At 44.0% G+C, this 18,576-nt stretch overlaps 1 protein-coding gene across 1 annotated transcript in view; it reads right to left on the bottom strand.

Annotated features, from left to right (window-relative positions):
- Positions 1-128: 128 nt before the first annotated feature.
- The window catches only part of KCNQ3 (potassium voltage-gated channel subfamily Q member 3), a 304,476-nt gene continuing 286,028 nt past the window's right edge, over positions 129-18,576 (bottom strand). The window contains 5 exon segments of the mRNA XM_082363767.1: positions 129-8,946; positions 10,569-10,653; positions 12,698-12,796; positions 15,674-15,805; positions 18,291-18,393. Coding sequence (XP_082219893.1) covers positions 8,212-8,946; positions 10,569-10,653; positions 12,698-12,796; positions 15,674-15,805; positions 18,291-18,393 — 1,154 coding nt within the window. The 3' untranslated portion in view covers positions 129-8,211.

Raw genomic sequence — 18,576 nt, 5'->3', positions numbered from 1 at the left:
TCTTACAAACATACTCAAATCCCCTCCTATTCCTCCTGCCCGCAACTGATAATGAACTGTCTTTCCTTGTCACTCTGTGTTGTTAATGAAGCAAAGAACATTTTGCCACACAATCATTGAAATGTCTATTTATTAATAAGTGGTGCGGTATTTATTTGTTTTAAGATAGAACATAAAAAATCAGGTAAGAATTGTTTGCATAATATATATGGAAATCAACTTATTAAAGTTGTTCAAATATTGGACAGAGCCAGAATATAAATTACACATACAGTTTAAAAATTACAGGAAATCATATTATAAAGAGCACTAAAGGCCACTTGTGGAAGAGTTGTGTTCCCATGTAAGCCAGAATGTGAAGAAAGCCTACTGTAGCATGGAGACAAATTCAGGGAGCAAGGCACCAGAATTCTATGCCGTAAAGGGGGGTTAAAGAAAATACAATCCCAAATCAGATACAACGGATTCATGTCACTGGAAACCTCAGTTTGCTGTTCAGATTGGTGCTTTCCATCACTGCTACATCACAAAGAGAAAAAAGAAAGAGAAGAATAGCCATACCCTATTGGAAGCAATGTGGAAAGCCTTTTCCTCTTTAAAACAGGGAATGATTGACGAATCTGATGAAGTTGGTGCATCTTTCTAAGGTGATTTTCAGGATGGGGCAGGGCCCACCTCACATCTCCAACAGCAAAGCCTCTGACACTTGACAACAAGGTGGCTGCCAGTCTCCGAACTTGGCATCCCATCTGGACTCCCTGAACCCTCACAGGAACTTCGGAGGGTGGAGCTGCGCTCCCCTCCCTTGGAAAAGGATTCGGAGGGAAAAGAAGAGCCCAATTATCAGATCAGGTTGGCTTCCACTGGGAACCTCGATCTTTTCACATCGAGAAAGAGGAACACAACTGTTCTGAGCCTTTGGCCTCCCAGAGGATGTTTTTGAAGACTCACCTGTTTCTGCAGGATCTCTAAGCTCTGAAATAAAGGTACAGTCTAGAGACAAAAGACTAGTCAGGAGGGACATTTGAACTTGTTTGGTTAAAACAATGAAAGGAAATCCTTGGGGGCAAAGAACAAGGGGCACTTGTGGGATAATCTGTAGCCACCCCAAACTCCCAGAGCTGACGGATTCCAACATGAAGCAGATGGACAATTCAGGTGGCATTATTCTCTGCCACCGACAGCTGGATCGTGAAACCACGCAAAGGAGCAGGCAGGACCCGCCGAATAGCAAGGGGAACAGTCAATGCAAGAATCACTCTTCTCTCCAGGGAACCGACAGGACTGTGACCATTTTACTTAAAGGTGATGGGGTGTGGGAGGGCAAGGCTTTGTGGAAGCCCACAACACATGATTTGGGAGCATTTCCATTGACCTGGGAGACTTGGGGTGGGGAGGAAAAATGGGCTTTGGAGGTGCATGGGTTTTGGTTAACGGCTTCTCCCTCTCAGCTTCGGCTTTCTATAAGATGGAAACAGTAATACGTTCTCAGTGGGGTTGTGATGAGGATTGCATGAAGTCGAGGGAGAGAACTATGACATCACGTGCTGCTCATAAAGAGAGCTTAGGGTGGGTTCTCCTCCCCTTCCCTGACCTCAGTCTTGTGGACAGAGGAAGAGAATAGAACACTGAGGGAAAACATGCTCTCATTTTGCATTACTCTTAGGCAACAAATTGTAGAGTCCACGTGACAAGTCTAAGAGGAATTACAAATATATTCCTAACCCCTGGGCAAGGCTTTTGACCGCTTAATTATAAGTCACACTCAGGTTATTCTTACATAGACCCCATTTTTGACTTATTTCCCTCTGAAACTTATTTTAAGCTTAGAACGGTGCTATGTGAAGGCTGACAGAATGACAGTCATTGAAGTCACTGGGTCACCTATTGCCATCCAAGAACTTGACCACCTTTCTTTCTATCTCTTAGGAGCTCCTGACTCAGGAGAACTGAACATCCTGCTACTGGCTTTAACAAGGGGAGCCCTGCAAAATTCTGGAAAATCTATCCCAAGCACAATATAAGTGGAAACCAATTATGGAAATCCTCATTTGAGCCAATGGAGGCCTGTTGACTTCCTAAAATAATTTTCTAGTTACAGGAACATAAGATATCTTCAGTTGAATCCTGTTTGCTTCTTTGTAGCTTTTGGTGAAGACTAGAATACCTGGCTGTGATATGACCCAGACAGACATTCTCTGGGACAAAGCAGGAGGAGCCAGGCTGTGCCCAGGTGGGACCCAGAGATCCCAGGGCATAGGGACAAATTTAGTAGACCTGCTGACTTGGGGTCATATACTTCCCCAAAGAAATCACATCCCATTTCCTAAAATCAAGCCCATACATTTTTTTCAAGGAGAAATCCTGGTAAATTGGCTTATAGGTAAGGATATAACCTGAGGCATCACTCTGGAGCTGAATGAGTCCAAGTGATGGACCAAAGAGCTGAACCAGTCTAAGCTTGGGGGAGAGGCCAGGGGAGCGGAGGGGAGGAGTGCTCTTCTTCATTCCTTCTCTCAACCGCACACAGCAGCAGTGGTATGTCTACAGCTTTGGAACACAGCAGGATTTTGGAAGAAAGAGCGATGTCATCTTTCAAGGCATGGGATCATCAATCATATTCCAGAGATGGGAAGATGTCCCAACACATGTGTCTGGTTTTGCAGTTTCTCCAGTGGACCAGGAAGTTCTCTCTCATCTCCTGGGCTCAACAGAAATACTTTATTCTCACTGGGTATTTTACTTTTAGTTTTTGATCTCCAACAGCTGGTCCAGGAGTTAGGAGACCTGAGTTCTAGATTCTGCTACACAACCACTCATTTAATCACTGATCGACTAAGTGTGACTCCCTTTGCTCTGAGCCTCTGCTTCCTGATATAAAAAGAGAGGTGGTCTGGGTGATTAAGGTCTCTTCTTGCTCTGAGCATCTAAGAATCTATGAAATTATACCTCCCTGTGTCTATGATAATAAAGCAAAACACTAGTCACAGTTTTCCTGCAGGAATGCCAGAGTTGAGGCTGTTCAAAGCTGGGAACAAATCCCCCTGAGGAGGGTTTCAGCAAACTTAAAACTCTTTCTTGGAAGTTCTCCACTCATTGCTAGCATCTGTCTGACAGACATCATGGCACGGTTGAATTTCCTCGTTGAAAACACTCATTTCTTTATATTTAATTATTCCTTCTATTTGGCTTTACCTCCTACAAATCATCCTTCGAGACAACGGTGCAGTATCTGGTACAGATCTGGTACAGTCCCATGGAACTGCCGCAGCCCAACCACTGGGATCCAACAGTCTTGCTCTCCTCATTCCGACATTCCTGCTCTTCCTTATTTTGATGGAAAAAGTAAGCATTTCTATTTCTAGAGATGTCCTTATTTAAATAGCAATTGTGAAAGTGCCTGATTTTGTTGTGTAAAAATTGGGATTGTATCTTCACCACTCTTTTTCTGAAAAAGATTTTCTAGTGTAAATTTAGAGTTCATGAGTAATACCAAGACTCAGGCAATGGAGTCCATACATACTGTAAAAAAAGGACATGAATAACAGTACCCCGGATATGGCAGTCATTGTAGTAGGGGCTTTATCTATATGGATTGTGTCTTTGAAAATCAAAACACATCAGGAAAGCCAAAGACGTTTGAATATAACTCAAATTTTCATCCAGGGCATCTCTATATCCTTCTGAGCTCTTTGGTATTTTTCATTACTGGTTTCCTAAAGCACTAAAGCTATGCAGATAGGCTGGTTCCTAACATGTTCTGACCTGGGCATCGTGATACTTGCTACCTGATTTAGGGGACTGTTGGCTCAGTTTTAAATAGTGTAATATCAGTAACACAGAACTTTGGGTTGATTTGAATACAAAGAAAGGACTTACAGTCTGTTTAAAAGTTCATCCTGAAACAAGCAAGCCTTCAAAGACAAGTGAGGACATGGGAAGATTCCTCAGGATGCCCAGGGTTCAGAAAGCAAAGATAATCCTTGGGGTTCTAGGTGCCCTGGATATGTATTCAAGGAAAACAAAGAGTAGCTATGGGGCATCTTCTGGAGGAAGCTGGGGTGCACTTTCCAAAGTGAAGTTGGCTTCTTAGGACACTGGACACATTTATTCTCTTGTCCCAGGAGAATCTGATTTTCCAGAAGCAGAGTGACACTTTTCTCTAAATAGATACTGTATATTGGTCTTTACCATAAGCTTCTCTTGGTCAACACAATGAAATGGAAGTAGCTCAGCTCCTTGCCTGGTCTCAATCATGGTAGGGATTTGGAGAGGAAGAGAAAGCTGATTTCTCCAAGAGCCTTCTCAGATACTCCAGAAACTCCTTCTTCCACAGCTTGTCTGGAGCTATAATGTCTAAAGCATTGAACCCAAACTCAAAGTCCCCATACAATCCAATCAGCCGTCCCTGAGCTGATGGGGTCATTACGATTTTGATGCAGAATTTTTGCTTTCACTTTCTTCCATGTTCAGTCTCTCACTGATTCCAACCTAGGAAGCATTCCTGTCTGTATAGTTGTCTGCAGGGATGAAATCAGGTTCTTTCCACTTCTGGTAGACATAATTTAAAGGGACCTTTAATAATTCAAGGCCACCAGATTCCTAGCTTTTTGATAGCAGTCTGTATTTTTCTTATCTCCAAATTTCTGGTGCATTGTGCAGTGCCTAGAAGACAGTGGTGCTTAATAAATCTCGTAAATTAATAAACAAAGGAACGTTTTTATCACGCTCATTAGAGTGGCATGGAATTATGACAATGATCTTGGCCAGTTATGAGTAGCTCCTGTTATGTTAACATTTTCCATAAGTAATTATTCTTTCAACTTAGTGTCTAGGAACTGTCTTGCACAAAATAGGCATTAAATGCATACTGTTGATTAATGAGCTCATTTGATGTACAGTATATACCTTGGGGTTTTCTGGCTATGTTTTCATGACAACTAGAGCTTTATAATATCAACGCCATGTCTAATAAGTCTAATCTCTCAGTTTCCAGAACAAACACAGTTAGTGAATAGTACTTTCTCAATTTGATTTTTCTTTTCTCTCACAATAAAAAGAACAAAAAAACTTTCAGTATTTGCTTGTGTGCTAGTCTCTGATAGTCAAAACTCAAAACTGATCTCAAGTATTTTCTTCTCAGCCCAGTAGGATCACCCTTCACCTAACATTTGGAAAGTGTATTTATCTCATTAATGTTGATCCTGCTAAAAGACGACCTCTTCAATTTTGCATATATCATGTTGTGACACAGAGACTGAATACATATATCATAGTTTCCCTTGAGAATATCATCCTTCATTTGTCATTATTTCATGGAGTTCTGCTGAAACTATTGCAATTTCCTGGGCAAGCTTCAGAACCACTGGTTTATCTGAAGTAGAATAATCTTGGGCTGTGTTATTTACCAATTCTGCTGGATTATTTCATCATGCTGTTTTTTTTTTGTTTGACAAAAAGATGTTTGTGGAAGCACACACTGTTTCTCCTAATAACTTATGTTCAATCCCAGACTCTGAATTTCTACTTCATCAATGCCAGCCATGTTGATGATGTCGTCTGTGGGCAGGCAACTTGAGTAGGTTTGGTTTGCATTTCTGGAATGTGGTTTTTTTAAAAGGAATATCAAAGCAGAATATTCTAGATGATTTTTCTTTCTTTTTTGTTTTCTTAGATGGGAAAGAACAGCTCTTACGATTCTTATCATTTATTCATTCATGAAGATGTAGTTTGCCTTTGTCTACACTGATAAAGACAACATACTGCATTGGAGGTACGTAATCAACACAAACCCAATCCCTGCCGTCCTGGCCTTATGATCCAGCAGGGAAGCTAGACTGTCCTCTAATGGTTTGGAAAATAATACAAACTCCAATTCTTCATCAGTTACTAAAAGAACCTAAGGTAATCCTCTAACTTTGGAGCCACGGTAACTATTTTTAACCTGAGGATGAGAAAGTCTCACTCTTCCAGCTGGGAACTCCATTGAGTTCTTGGAAAATGCCTCTATTTGTAAGATACTGAGGCCAGTAGGTTCTGCAAGAATATTAATAAGTTAGAAAAATAATTGGTATGTTAGATGGCTCAATCATTTTTGACAAAAGATTCCAGGAAGTTCAGAATCAAGAACCGAACTCTAAGGAAGGGGCATAAGGTTTCTTAGGTCATCAACTCCAGTGGCACTTGCAGCCATACTGAAGGGAGTCAGGAGGATCACACGCCCTTTGCCCTTCAGATAGCCAGAAAGTCAAATGGCAAACCATGGGGGAGGGGGTTTCACGTCTGATGTATGTGCGCACTCTTGTGTATTTCCTACCTCGGACTTCAAAGTCAACACCCATCCATTCGTGGGGCTCACCAAGTAAAACTCCTTTTTTACCACTCACAAAGCCAAGGACTTCAGGCTTTGGTTGTAAGTTCCTAAAGTCAGGGGCTGACCCTTCATTATTACTGTACTCTGAGCCTTTTACATGGTACCTGTTGACACATAGGTTGAAAGAAACCAATCTCTGAGGAAGGAGCTCCTCTCTCCAATATAGTGCAAGATCCCTGCATTAGGTAACGATGAAACCATCAGCCATCATGTCTGCCACAGCCATTATGGCTCTTGACAAGACCGCAAGGGAGAACATCGGTGGGATGTAGACACTCGCTTAGGCCGTTTCAAACATCCTGATTGTCATCAAGGCAACCATCCACAACCTGTGCTTAGACGTATGAAAAGAGTGAGACAATAACACTGCAGTGTAGTCATTTAGCTAATTACCTCAAGCCTAACGGAAACCTTTCCCATCAGTGTGTTTCAGAGAGTAGCAATGTCTCCTAGCAGGATGGCTTCTGCTTCATATTAATGCTTATATAGTAGGACGGTGAGCTCAGCTAGTCTTACAGCTATGTGTGGTTTAAAAAAATCTAGAGGAGGAAAAATGGATGGTTCTGGAAATTTTGTCTCTTTGCATATTAATGAATGTTGTAGCTCACTTGTATTATTACTTTTTTCTGGATCCAAAATGCAAAGCATCCGACAAACATGTTTTGCAATAAAAGCAGACCTCCTCCTCCCGCTGGATAAACAGTGTCACGAGTGCTTTCCACACAACAGAGTACAGGCATCTCGGTCCTGTTGTGTAAACTGTAGAGTGGTGTGGCAGGAGGGACCGGGGCCTGGAGTGAGTCAGCTGACCGGGTTTTGAGTCCCAGTTCTCTGGGGAACAATGGAGTGGCCCTGGGCATATGTCTTTACCTGGGCCTAAGCTTTCTCATTTTTACAAGGAAGGACGTGGACTGGATAATTTCTGTGTGCCCTCTTGGCTCTAGCTCCTATTTGAGATGGATATTTTATACAAGTATCACGGGGAAGAATGTGAATTGGAACCTCATTTTGAAGGCACTGAACTCCTGCCCTGAGGGGCACCCCGCTGCTGATAAATCTTGTTATCTTTGGCTACATAATTTGGGAACTATCTTAATGTGCATGTGTGTGTGTTTTCTCCCTGCCTAGTCACAACTCATCCGACATGTTACACCTGCTACCACCCTTCATAGATGAGGAAACCGGGGCATGATAGTTGACAATGACAGACTAAGTGAGGTCCCTTTGAGAGCTTTTGGAAGGGTTTTCCAGCCTTTCCTTAATAAAATAATGTTTTAAATTATTGGTTTTGAAGATGTGATGACTATCTCGTTCCTGCCCTCACGTTTTTAGCTCAGGAGGCAACCTCATTGGTACACAATGTATTTTTGTTGAGAGAATTATTTGCTTGCTTTAGAAAACGGTTAATTGTTGGACTGTTTTACACAAAGGGGCAGTGATGCTAGAAACAACGTAGACGACTTTCTCTGCTCGCCCAGCCAAAACCCAGCCAGTCAACCACACAGACACATGGCACGGCTCACCAGTCATTTCTCCCTGGACTGGTCCAGTCATGATTCAAAGTAAGAACAGCGGATAAATGTGTATCCTAAAGAGGTTAGAGGTACCATTTATATAGTGTAAAGTCATGCAAACCATGCTTGAAAGGAAGCGGCTTCACTGTGGTGACCTGGAGAAGAAAAAGGCCACGAGAAGCCCCAGCCCAGGTGGGGCTACCACGCACATGCATGCGTTTGATGCAGCCGCTGGGAATCTCACAGGTACATGGCGGGTGTGAGAGCAAGTGAGCTATACAAAGTCTGTCTACATTACAAGGAGGAGCCAGCCCACGACCCCATTTAAGTGGGCTTGTTGGAAGGGGTCCATATCGAATCAGAAATGCCATCCCCCGTGGACGACAAAGGCATGGAGCCACTGGGCGTGAAGGGGTCTGTGTCCGTGTCTGTCTCACCCTCGGCGAGGTACCGTTTCTCCCTCATCCAGCTGGACCCCCCGCTCGGGCCAAACACATAATCGTCTCTGTCTTGGGAGATGCTGAAGCCACTTGGAGAGCGTTCCAGCTCCTCGTGGTTGACGGACATCAGGGACAGGGGCGTGTCACTGTCCCGGGTGATGCTGCGTCTCTGCTGGGGGGAGAGCCGGTCCGAGCAGGGACTGTGCAGTTCAGCCTGGGAGTGGTAGCTCCCTCGGGAGTCGAGAAGAGTCAAGATAGGCAGGACGGTGGGCCTTTCCGCATAGGTGGTCGCCGAGGAGGAAAGGGTGGCGTGAACCTTGCCAGAACTGGGCGCCCCTCGGGACAGGTTCACGGGGTCGTGGGCAAAAAACCCATAGGGGCCGGCTTTGTCAATGGGCACCTGGTGGAAGCTGTAGGGGGCGTTGGGGGCGCCGGTCTCGGAGTAGTTACAGATGATGGTTTTCAAATCCGAATCCCTGTGGTCCTCTTCCTTCTCCACCTCAGCTGGCGAGGAGGTCCCCTTGGTCGGGCAGAAGTCGGTGACGTGCACCTGCAGCCGCTGCACATGCTGCAAATGCATATCCACCAGGAAATCCAGTTTCTTCCCCATGTCGTGAACCTGGAAAATACGAGGAACCGTGAATCTCTGCTTTCTTCGGACCTGCGGGTAGTTTTATTGGTCGGGAGGAAAAACTATAGCATTTACTTTTCAGAAAGGAAGAGGGTTCTTGCAAGTCGTAATCATCATAACAGCTAATTATTTCGTGCCTCTTGATTTTGAGCCTTGCGCATGGATTCGTGCTAATCTAAAAAAAAAAAAAAAAACAGGGCAAGGACTTTCCAGAAAGCCGGAAGCAGAGAGATGGGTGGAGGACAAGTTTTACCCGAGGAGGAGGTGGCCTTGCTGCTGCTGTTTGGGTCTAGGAGCGGGAGTTCTTGATTTGCAAACATCCCCTTACAGAAGCATCTAGACTGTTTGTGCACATTTCCCCTACCTGGTGATGTAAGCCCCAAAGATACAAGGGCAGTGGTTAGCAAGAATTGAGCTTCTCAGAACTGGAGACCCTGCCTAGGGGTCTTGGGGGCCAGTGGAAGATACACTGAGATAAGCTGCATCTATCTGCTCTTACCTACAAAATTGAGAACGTATCAAAATCTCTGAGTGCACAGACACAAGTGTGCATTCATGTGTGCACAGGATGTTCTTTCCCTGACAGTTCATAACTCACCAGGAAGCACTGCAGGCAGGTCTACCATCCTCTCTTACAGAGGAAGACACAAAGCGTAGAACTAGGTAATGGCTGAGTTGGTACCCAAGCCTTAACAATAACTAATACTTCTCTAGCAGTTAGTATGCACTTTAAAGATATTAACTTATTTAATTTTCATAACAGCCCTATGAGGTGGATACTATTATTCTCTCTATTTTCCAGGTGAGGAAATAGAGGCACAGAGAGATGAAGTAACTCATCAAACATCACAGAGCAGGTAAATGGAAGAGCTGAGATGACAAATTAAAAATTTAAAATGGAAAAGGATATTCTTGATATACCAAAAAAGAAGAATCATTCAAATTTTCTCTTGCTTCTTCTGCACAGATCCAATTTTAGGTTCTGAATAAAATAAAAGGATTGATAGGAATCCTAAAGGAAATTGACAGTGCTATTTATCTAGTGTAAAGTTGGGCAAACGATCCTGAAATATAAGCTGCTTTACTGCAGAAATGAGAGGTGGGCTACCTAGGGTACTGTGACTGAATGGGTTTCTTTCTGTCCTGAATGAACCCCACCCCCATAGCCTGCCCTACTCCAGGCCCCTTCACACGGGCCACACACTGACCCAAACTTTCAGGGAAGGAGGATTACGAATAAATGTGGAGAAGGTCACCAACATTCCTTAAACACCATGAAGTTCATGATAACAGTAGCTACCATCTGTTGAGTGTTTACTGTGTGCCAGCTACTATTGTAGATAATTTACAGGTATCAATTGATTTAATCCTCATGGCAACCTTATGAGGTATTAAAATCCCCATTTTACATACGAGGAACTAAGACTCAGAACAATTTATTCACTTGAATGTGATCACCCAACCAGTAAAGTGCTAAATCGGCGATTTCATTTCCAGATCCTTTTATGAATGGTAGATTCTCAAGTATGTTATATCTCCCTATGAAAAAAATGACATTTGAAAATAAATTTCACATACTTGTTTTTTGGTGAGAGAAAGGAAGGACCTACCTGCCTTTCGACTTTCACAAACTTCCCCATCATGCTTTGGTCTTCAGTTTCGGATGTGGATGGTCTGGCCACATATGGTTCATTCCTAGGAAAGAGCCCATAATGCTGTAAGATCGTGATATCTATTTTTGCCTTGCAAGGTCATTTCAGCTAGGTGGGCTGTGGCCCCTGGAACTATCCTTCTCGTGTTCAGGCTGACATAGCCTGGAAGAGGCCACGCAACTCTGGAGGCAAATGGGCATCAGGAAAGGCCAGCATTTTCCTGTCTTCAACAGGGACATCTCATGCTTACCGTGTTTACTGCAGGAAGGTGTGAAGTTTAACCAGTGGACTGCCAGGGAAGTCCTGAAGCTGAATATTAAGCTGCTCTTAGGAAGCTTTGTGTCAAGATTAATAACTGTGCCCAGAGTGTTTGATTCCTTTAAATTATGCTCCTCGGCCTTTCCGTCTCAGATGACTGGTTGAGGATGGAGTGGGGGAGGGTTTGTCTCATCTTTGAAATTCTACACAGTGGGGACCAATATTCCAATATTTCATCTGTTCCATTTAGTTAAGACTGGAAAACAGATGTGAAATCTGGAAAATGATGCAAAAGATGATATTCGCAGGTAACAGGATTGAGACGTGTGCTGCATTTGCTCCTTGGCCAGGCACAGTTCATATCTGTCTAAATTCCAGTTAGTTTCAATACTGTTCTATGTAGAAGAGACCTTTCAGGGCACCTAGCTATTGCTTGAAACCATTCATGTCTGGCACTTTCTAGGCAGTTGGTTTTTCTCTCTAGGCTACTGACTCCTGCTAAGACCCTGGCCTGTCTTGGGCTGAGCAATCTTGAATTAAAGCAGATGTCAAAAACTGGTGACCTTGTGCTGAACCCAAGCCCACCAGTGTTTTCCTTGGCTTGCACAGGGTTCTAAACATTTAAGCCATCTCAAAAATGGGGAATTGTACATCAAATCTGGATATGTAGCTTTTCTTGAGAAATCAGACTCTCTGGAAACAGAGATTTTCATTGGTAAAATTAGCAACAGCAGAACAAAGTAACAGTTACCTCCTAGGGATGGGGCACGTTCACCCCTTGCTATTCTATCCCCAGGATTGACGCCAAAGATTAGATGCTGTATATTATCCTCCTTACGTTCTTCCTTCTTTAATGATAAGGAGACTTATTATGATAAGGTGCATAATATTTCTTACGCCTACCTCCCTTCACTCATGTTACCTGCCTTGAAGACATTTGGGAATAAAGAAGTGTACATTTCTCTTATAGTGGACTTTCTAAAGCAGGGGTCCCCAACCCCTGGGCCATGGACTGCTACTGTTAGGAACTGGGCAGCACAGCAGGTGAGTGGTGGGTAAGCGAGCGAAGCTCCATCTGTATTTACAGCCGCTCCCCATCGCTCGCATTACCACCTGAGCTACATCTCCTGTCAGCCTTATGGTGAGTTGTATAATTATTTCATTATATATTACAATGTAATAATAATAGAAATAAAGTGCACAATAAATGTAATATGTTTGAATCATCCCCGCTAACCCCCAGTCCGTGGAAAAGTTGTCTTCCGTGAAACCGGTCCCTGGTGCCAAAAAGGTTGGGGACCGCTGTTCTAAAGGACTGCTCCTTGTTCATGAGGACCTAGCAAAGGACAATTCTCAAACATTTTTTGAGGGAGAGCAGAGCTGCTCTGTTGAGGGACACAGCTCTACCTGTTACAATGTTGTCGGGGACCTGACATCTGATTTCCTTCTTGGGCTCTGTGGCTGATGATGCAGGAAAAGCCAAGACAGCTGACCAGGAATGCCTTGGGCTCTGCTAACATGACGTATTCTTTCGGTTCCAATAAAGCTCATAAGCCTCCTCTTATTTTATAACTAGGAAACCATTAATTTCATTTTCAATAGCCATAAAAAGCAGTGTCACCTATAGGGTCTGGGTGGAAGGGCTGCAAGTCTTTTGTACAGAAACCTCTCAAATGGCCACAGGCCACAATAGGCTTCAAACTCTTTCTCTTCATCTGGTTTAGGGGAATGGCAACCTCACCCCACCGTGAAGGAACCCAGCTGAGATTTGGGGATGCTCCGTGGGCTTTGGCACCACACAGCCTGTCAGCCCATGACCACAGCCCCACCTGGGAGATTGCTGGGCTGGGTAGGTGAATGCTGCCCCTTTCTGAGACTTCTTATGTTTTGGAGTAGATGGAGGTCCAGGGGTGAAAATCATATCTATTCTGAAAGAGAGCACACAAAGAGAGGGGATTAAATTAAAAACAGCTTTACAAGAAAAGAGAGGAAAGCAATTCATCCTCTTCCCTCTGTAGTCAGCTATGGGTTTGGAATATAAAGGAGAGGAGAAACAAGAGAGAGGAAGGGGGAAAGGGAAAGGAAGAGGTAAGGAGAGGAAGAGAGAGAGAGAGAGAGAGAGAGAGAGGGAGGGAGAGACAGAGAGACAGAAAGAGAGAAAGAATTTATAATCTCAATGTATCATTATCTTTTTTCGGTCCAGGGGTACCGAGAGCATCTCTCTATCCCAGGGAAGAGAGGCAGCCAAACCACTGAGACGGGGTGACAGTTGTGTCTTGTTATTTCTTATAGGAAATGTCATATGTGCTACAGCCTATCTGGTCTTCCAGCTCTTTTATTCCACCCAAAACATCTAGTTAGGGAGTTTTTCTTTCTAAACCATAGGCTCTGTTTCCAGCTGTGCTCTCTTTTCTCTGCTGCTTTGCAGGCTTCTCCGACCATTAGAGGGATGGATCCAACACTAGCTCCCACACCTTGCTTCCACTTCTGCTCAAGCCACTAGCTCCCTATCCGCACCACCCTCAGCACAACGGGAGACAAACGCCCCCCCACCCCCTCCCCTCATCAAGTTGCAGGGCTACGGCAGGGGCAGGGTGTGGGAGCAGCCTTGAAGTCTTATCACAGGCCTAGGACCGCTAAGACCATGCACCCAGAAGAAGCCATGCCTCACTCTGTCTCTCTGCAAACCCAACTGCTCCTCCAGTGACCCCACCATGTACTAAATCACCCTTCCTTTCTCTCTGGCCTCCTGCAGTATCAGCATGGCTGGGGGTATGTGATTAGCCCACTTAGGCAGTCAACCTCCCGCTAAGACTCAGAAACTCATGTGCCTGATAAATACCAAACATGATGACTGTACAAAGGTCCACTCAATGCACATTAAGATGGGCTGATATTTTTGGAGTCTGGTATGTCCTAGACATCATGCTCCCTCCTTCCATCTCTCAGAGAGACATGTTTGCATAAATAACAGCATAACAGTTCAGGCTCAGAACTTGTTCACACATCCTTTTGTTCGGCAGGCATTGAGCGCCGATCGTGTGCCCGCCACTATGCTGGGCCGTCACAGTTGGTATTCCATTTATGGATAAAGGAAGGTCACAAATAAGCATTCTTCCAACCCAACAGCATCGTTAGTGGCCAACTCATTCAACACGATGGTCCTATAAACTCTGCAGGACAACCCAATGGTGAAATATTCAGATGAGAAAACTGAGGTCCAGAGAGGACCTGACTCATGTCAATCTGAAATCTCACACAGGTCTGAGAATGGGCCTCAGACAGGGCTTTGGCTTCCTGATGTCAGTTCTATGACTTGACATCAAAGTGTCCTTTAGTTGTTTTAAATGATTTTCTTTTTAAAAGGATATTTTTACAATTCATTGAAGATTTGATAAATTTAAAAAGTAGAAAAAAAATCACACATGGACTCAGCACATCAGTAGAGCTACTGTAACCCCTTGGGGGAAGTCTTATTTCTTTTCTTTAGGCCCCCGTAAGGGAGAGTGTGTAGGTGTTGTGTATATTTCTGAATAAACGTACGTGTGTACATTTTTGTAATCATAGTATACAAATAACATAGTTAATATCATCACAAGGTCTAGGTAGACTATATATAAATATAATCATATGTATGTCCATATAAGTATCTAAGTGTACTATTAGTAATCATATTATGCATATACATATTCACTAATCACAGAAATTTTTATTTCACTATATACATTTTTTTTTAAAGATAGTAGTCATCTTTTCTTTTTTAAATTAATTTATTTTATTATTTGTTTATTTTTGGCTGTGTTGGGTCTTCGTTTCTGTGCGAGGGCTTTCTCTAGTTGCAGCAAGTGGGGGCCCCTCTTCATCGCGGTGCGCGGGCCTCTCACTATCGCGGCCTCTCTTGTTGCAGAGCACAGGCTCCAGACGCGCAGGCTCAGTAGTTGTGGCTCACGGGCCCAGTTGCTCCGCGGCATGTGGGATCTTCCCAGACCAGGGCTCGAACCTGTGTCCCCTGCATTGGCAGGCGGATTCTCAACCACTGCACCACCAGGGAAGCCCACTATATAGATTTTTAACATGTCATTTGATGGCTGCATAACTTTTTAATGAGAGCAGGTACCATTATTTTCTTAATCACTATTTATAGAATTGAGGCAGTGTGGTATGTTACAGAGAATGGGAGTTTTGTAACCAGTTGGATGTGGTTTAACTTCCAGCTCTGCCACCTACTAGCTGGGTAGTTTTGGGCAAATCCATTGTCCTCTGAGCTTCAGTTTTCTCACTGGTAAAATGGCAGCTATAATGCAATACTTAGGGGGTTATAAGGGATTAGAGACATAAATGTAGAGCACCCAGGTGCTTAATAAAAATGGAGGCAATTATTGGGAATTGGGAATCAATGCTGTTTCCATATTTTCACTAGTATAAATAACACTTGATGAACTTTTAATTGGGTGAAAATTTATATTTAGAATTAGTCAACTGGATTCATTTTAGGTAATCCCAATTTTGTTGGCAACATCCAAAGCAGCACAGTCAGGGGCCAGTAGCACAGATGCCTTTTTTCTCCCTGAGGCCTTATCAGGGTGCTGATCTTGGCCGTGTCAATGTCATAGAAATTCTTCCCAGCCTGTCTGATCTGGTGTTGGTTGGCCTTGACATCCATGTTTGATGAATATGTTTGTTCTTAAAATTTCTCCCCTGCATTGTGGATTAGTGAATGCCTTTCACCCTCAGCTCTAAGGTCTACCTGGCTCTAATTCCTTGGCAGTCAGGAGAGCACCATCCTTCCAGGTGTGCTGTCTTACCTCGTCTGAAGGTACTTTATCCTGGAAAGCATGTCAAGATGTCCGGCGGAATACTGCTCAATCACATCCTTCACGTCATAAGGCCTCAAAGTCTCCTTGAATTTTTTTTTATAGAGACGGAATTGTAGAATTCTGCAAGGCAGAGTAGAGACATTTGTACGTCAAGAGTGGAGAGTAAAAGAAATTATGATACAAGATGAGCAAACTCTGGGGCGGAGGAGGGGGGAGGATAAAAGAACCAAAGAGAAACAGCTTGATGAGAAGTTTCAACTCTTGGTCCTGGTTCTACCTCTTGGAAACACACTGAATTAGGCTGGCTGGCATCTCTCCTTCATGACTACCTCCTTTTACTCATTTGAATAATAAATTCACAGTAACAGTAAGAGCTAACATTTATTTCACATTCATTACATGCCAGACACTGAGCTAAGTGCATTCACAATTTGCTAATAGATCAATTCACAGATGATGCAATTGTGGCCGAGACAGCTTCAGCATCTTCCCAGGGCCACCTAGCTCATAACGTCCGAGTTTCCTTCAAACCCAGGTTTGTATGCGGACAAGGCTCACGGTCCTAATCCTGTGTCACACTGCTTTCTATCTGAGGACAGCTGACATATCTCTTCCTCAATAGCCTCCTTAGTCTTTTGGTTTATAAGCTCCTGGAAGAGAAAAGCTAGCTTCTGTTCCCCGAGTTTTCTCAGGTTCTCAATTAAGTGGGGTGCCCAGAATTTGGAGATGCTGAACCCTCCCATCTTCCTGGGAACCAGTAAAGCCATCCTAGGTGATTAATGCTCCTTGAAATTCCCATCACGAGCTCAACTCTTGCTGAACATAGTGTCAATTAAAACCTTTAATCATAGGCCAGGTAGGAAACACAGCTACCCAGGTCATCCCATCTCATACTTGTACAGGTCTTTTATTTTTTGGCTGCATCGGGTCTTAGTTGTGGCACGCGGGATCTTTGTTGAGGCAGGAGGGATCTTTCGTTGCGGCAACGGGTTTCTCTCTAGTTGTGGTGTTTGGGTTTTCTCTTTCTTCTAGTTGTGGCGTTCGGGTTTCTCTCTAGTTGTGGCATTCAGGTTTTCTCTTTTCTTCTAGTTGTGGCATTTGGGTTTCTCTCTAGTTGTGGCGTTCAGGTTTTCTCTTTTCTTCTAGTTGTGGCGTTTGGGTTTCTCTCTAGTTATGGCGTTCGGGTTTTCTCTTTCTTTTCTCTTCTCGCTCGAGCTCAGTGGCCTGTGGGATCTTAGTTCCCTGACCAGGGATCGAACCTGAGTCCCCTGCACTGTAAGGGGGGTTCTTTACCGCTGGACCACCAGGGAAGTCCCATGTACAGGCCTTTTTTATGGTGCATTCAAGGCTCATTTTGTTTGTCATAGCCCATGGCGTCAGCCCCTAAACACTATTATTGACTATTGATTGTATATCCAACTCGCCATCCTTGCCAATTGTATGTCATTTTCTAAGCCTGCCCTTTACATAGCTCCATCTAAGGTAGGTATCAGGAACCATGGCTTGCAGGCCAAATCTGGCCCACTGCCTGTTTTTGAAAGTAAAGTTATGTTGGAACACGGTCCCAGTCATTCATTTCTAGACTGTTTACAGTTGCTTTTGCACTACAAAATCAAGGTTGAATACAGCGGAGACCTATGGATCATAAATCCTGACATATTTACTACCTGGCTCTTTACAGAAAAAGTTTGCCAGCCCCTGAACTAAGGCATCAAGGACAATGCTAAAAAGGATGGGGCAGAAGCCAGACCATGAAGCATCCCAGCAGAGACCTCCCTCGAGCTTGACACAGATTCATTCATTGGTTTTCTTTGAATAAGACCATTCAACCAGTTATGAATCCAGGTAGTTGTGTTTTTACCCAGCCTCATTTCTGGGACATTGTACAGGATGGGATCATGAGGACCCAGGTCAGCGGCTTTGCTGAGGGCCACCTATTATAAACTATTGTGCTCCCTGATCTATTGGACTGGGAATCTTCTGAAAATATCACGACTAGTTCTCAGAGACTCCGACTTAGTTTCTAGAATTCACTGCCACTATGGCGGAGTGCTTATAAGCCCATATCCTGGTCAAAGGTTTCTTGAAGTAGTAGCATATTTTTATTTTCTTGTGGGATTCAAAACAAAACAGAAATAGCCAGGGTGAATTACAGTCTTGTCTGAAGCAGACAAAAAAATCCTATCCTTGATTATCTTCTTGAAAATGCTAATTAAAAAAGAACTAGATGGATGAAGACAGACGGAAGAAAAGCTATTTTGAGTAAGAAGCCTATAAAAGAAAACTCCATGTCAATACACCCCTGCCTCCCCAACATCCTTTAAAATAAATGGTGGCCGAAGCCAGACAAGAGGGTGACAGTTGGAAACACTGTCAGGGGCCTGTGTAAGCATTTTTATAAAACGGAGAGCAAGAATCTCCCAGGATGACCTCCTAATGTAGCCGCTCCCTTAGAATTGACATAGTGTCTGGACTTGACTCAGGGGTTACTTGAGGGATCTTCTGCCCACCTTCCCAAAGCCCAAGAGCACTTTACAAAACCGCATCCTGTGGGAGCTGAGCTGGGGCCTCGGGAGGCTCACAGGTAGGGAGGAGGGGGCGTTACCTGACGGCTCGGATGGCGGCCTTCAGGGTGGGGATCATGTCTTCGATGAGGAAGTCATTCCCGTAGCCCCTGTCTTCCGCTATGGGGTCGCCCGTCCCGGCATCTGGGAGGGAAGGAGACACACATATCAACGGCAGGCCACAGTACTCGGAAAGGCTCGGGGACCTGGTTCGGTCAGAGCCATCCAAACTCAACCTCCTGAATCTCCATTCCCATTTCAGAAACCCCGATGCGTTCTCCAGTTGTGATGTCATTCAGACTTTCTCCTCATCTCCTTCCGTTATCC

The sequence above is a fragment of the Balaenoptera borealis genome, assembly GCF_965194805.1.
Source record: "Balaenoptera borealis genome assembly, chromosome: 17".
Classification (NCBI taxonomy): Eukaryota; Metazoa; Chordata; class Mammalia; order Artiodactyla; family Balaenopteridae; genus Balaenoptera; species Balaenoptera borealis.
Note: the sequence above shows the minus strand (reverse complement) of the source record. Positions and strands in the feature narration are given on the sequence as shown.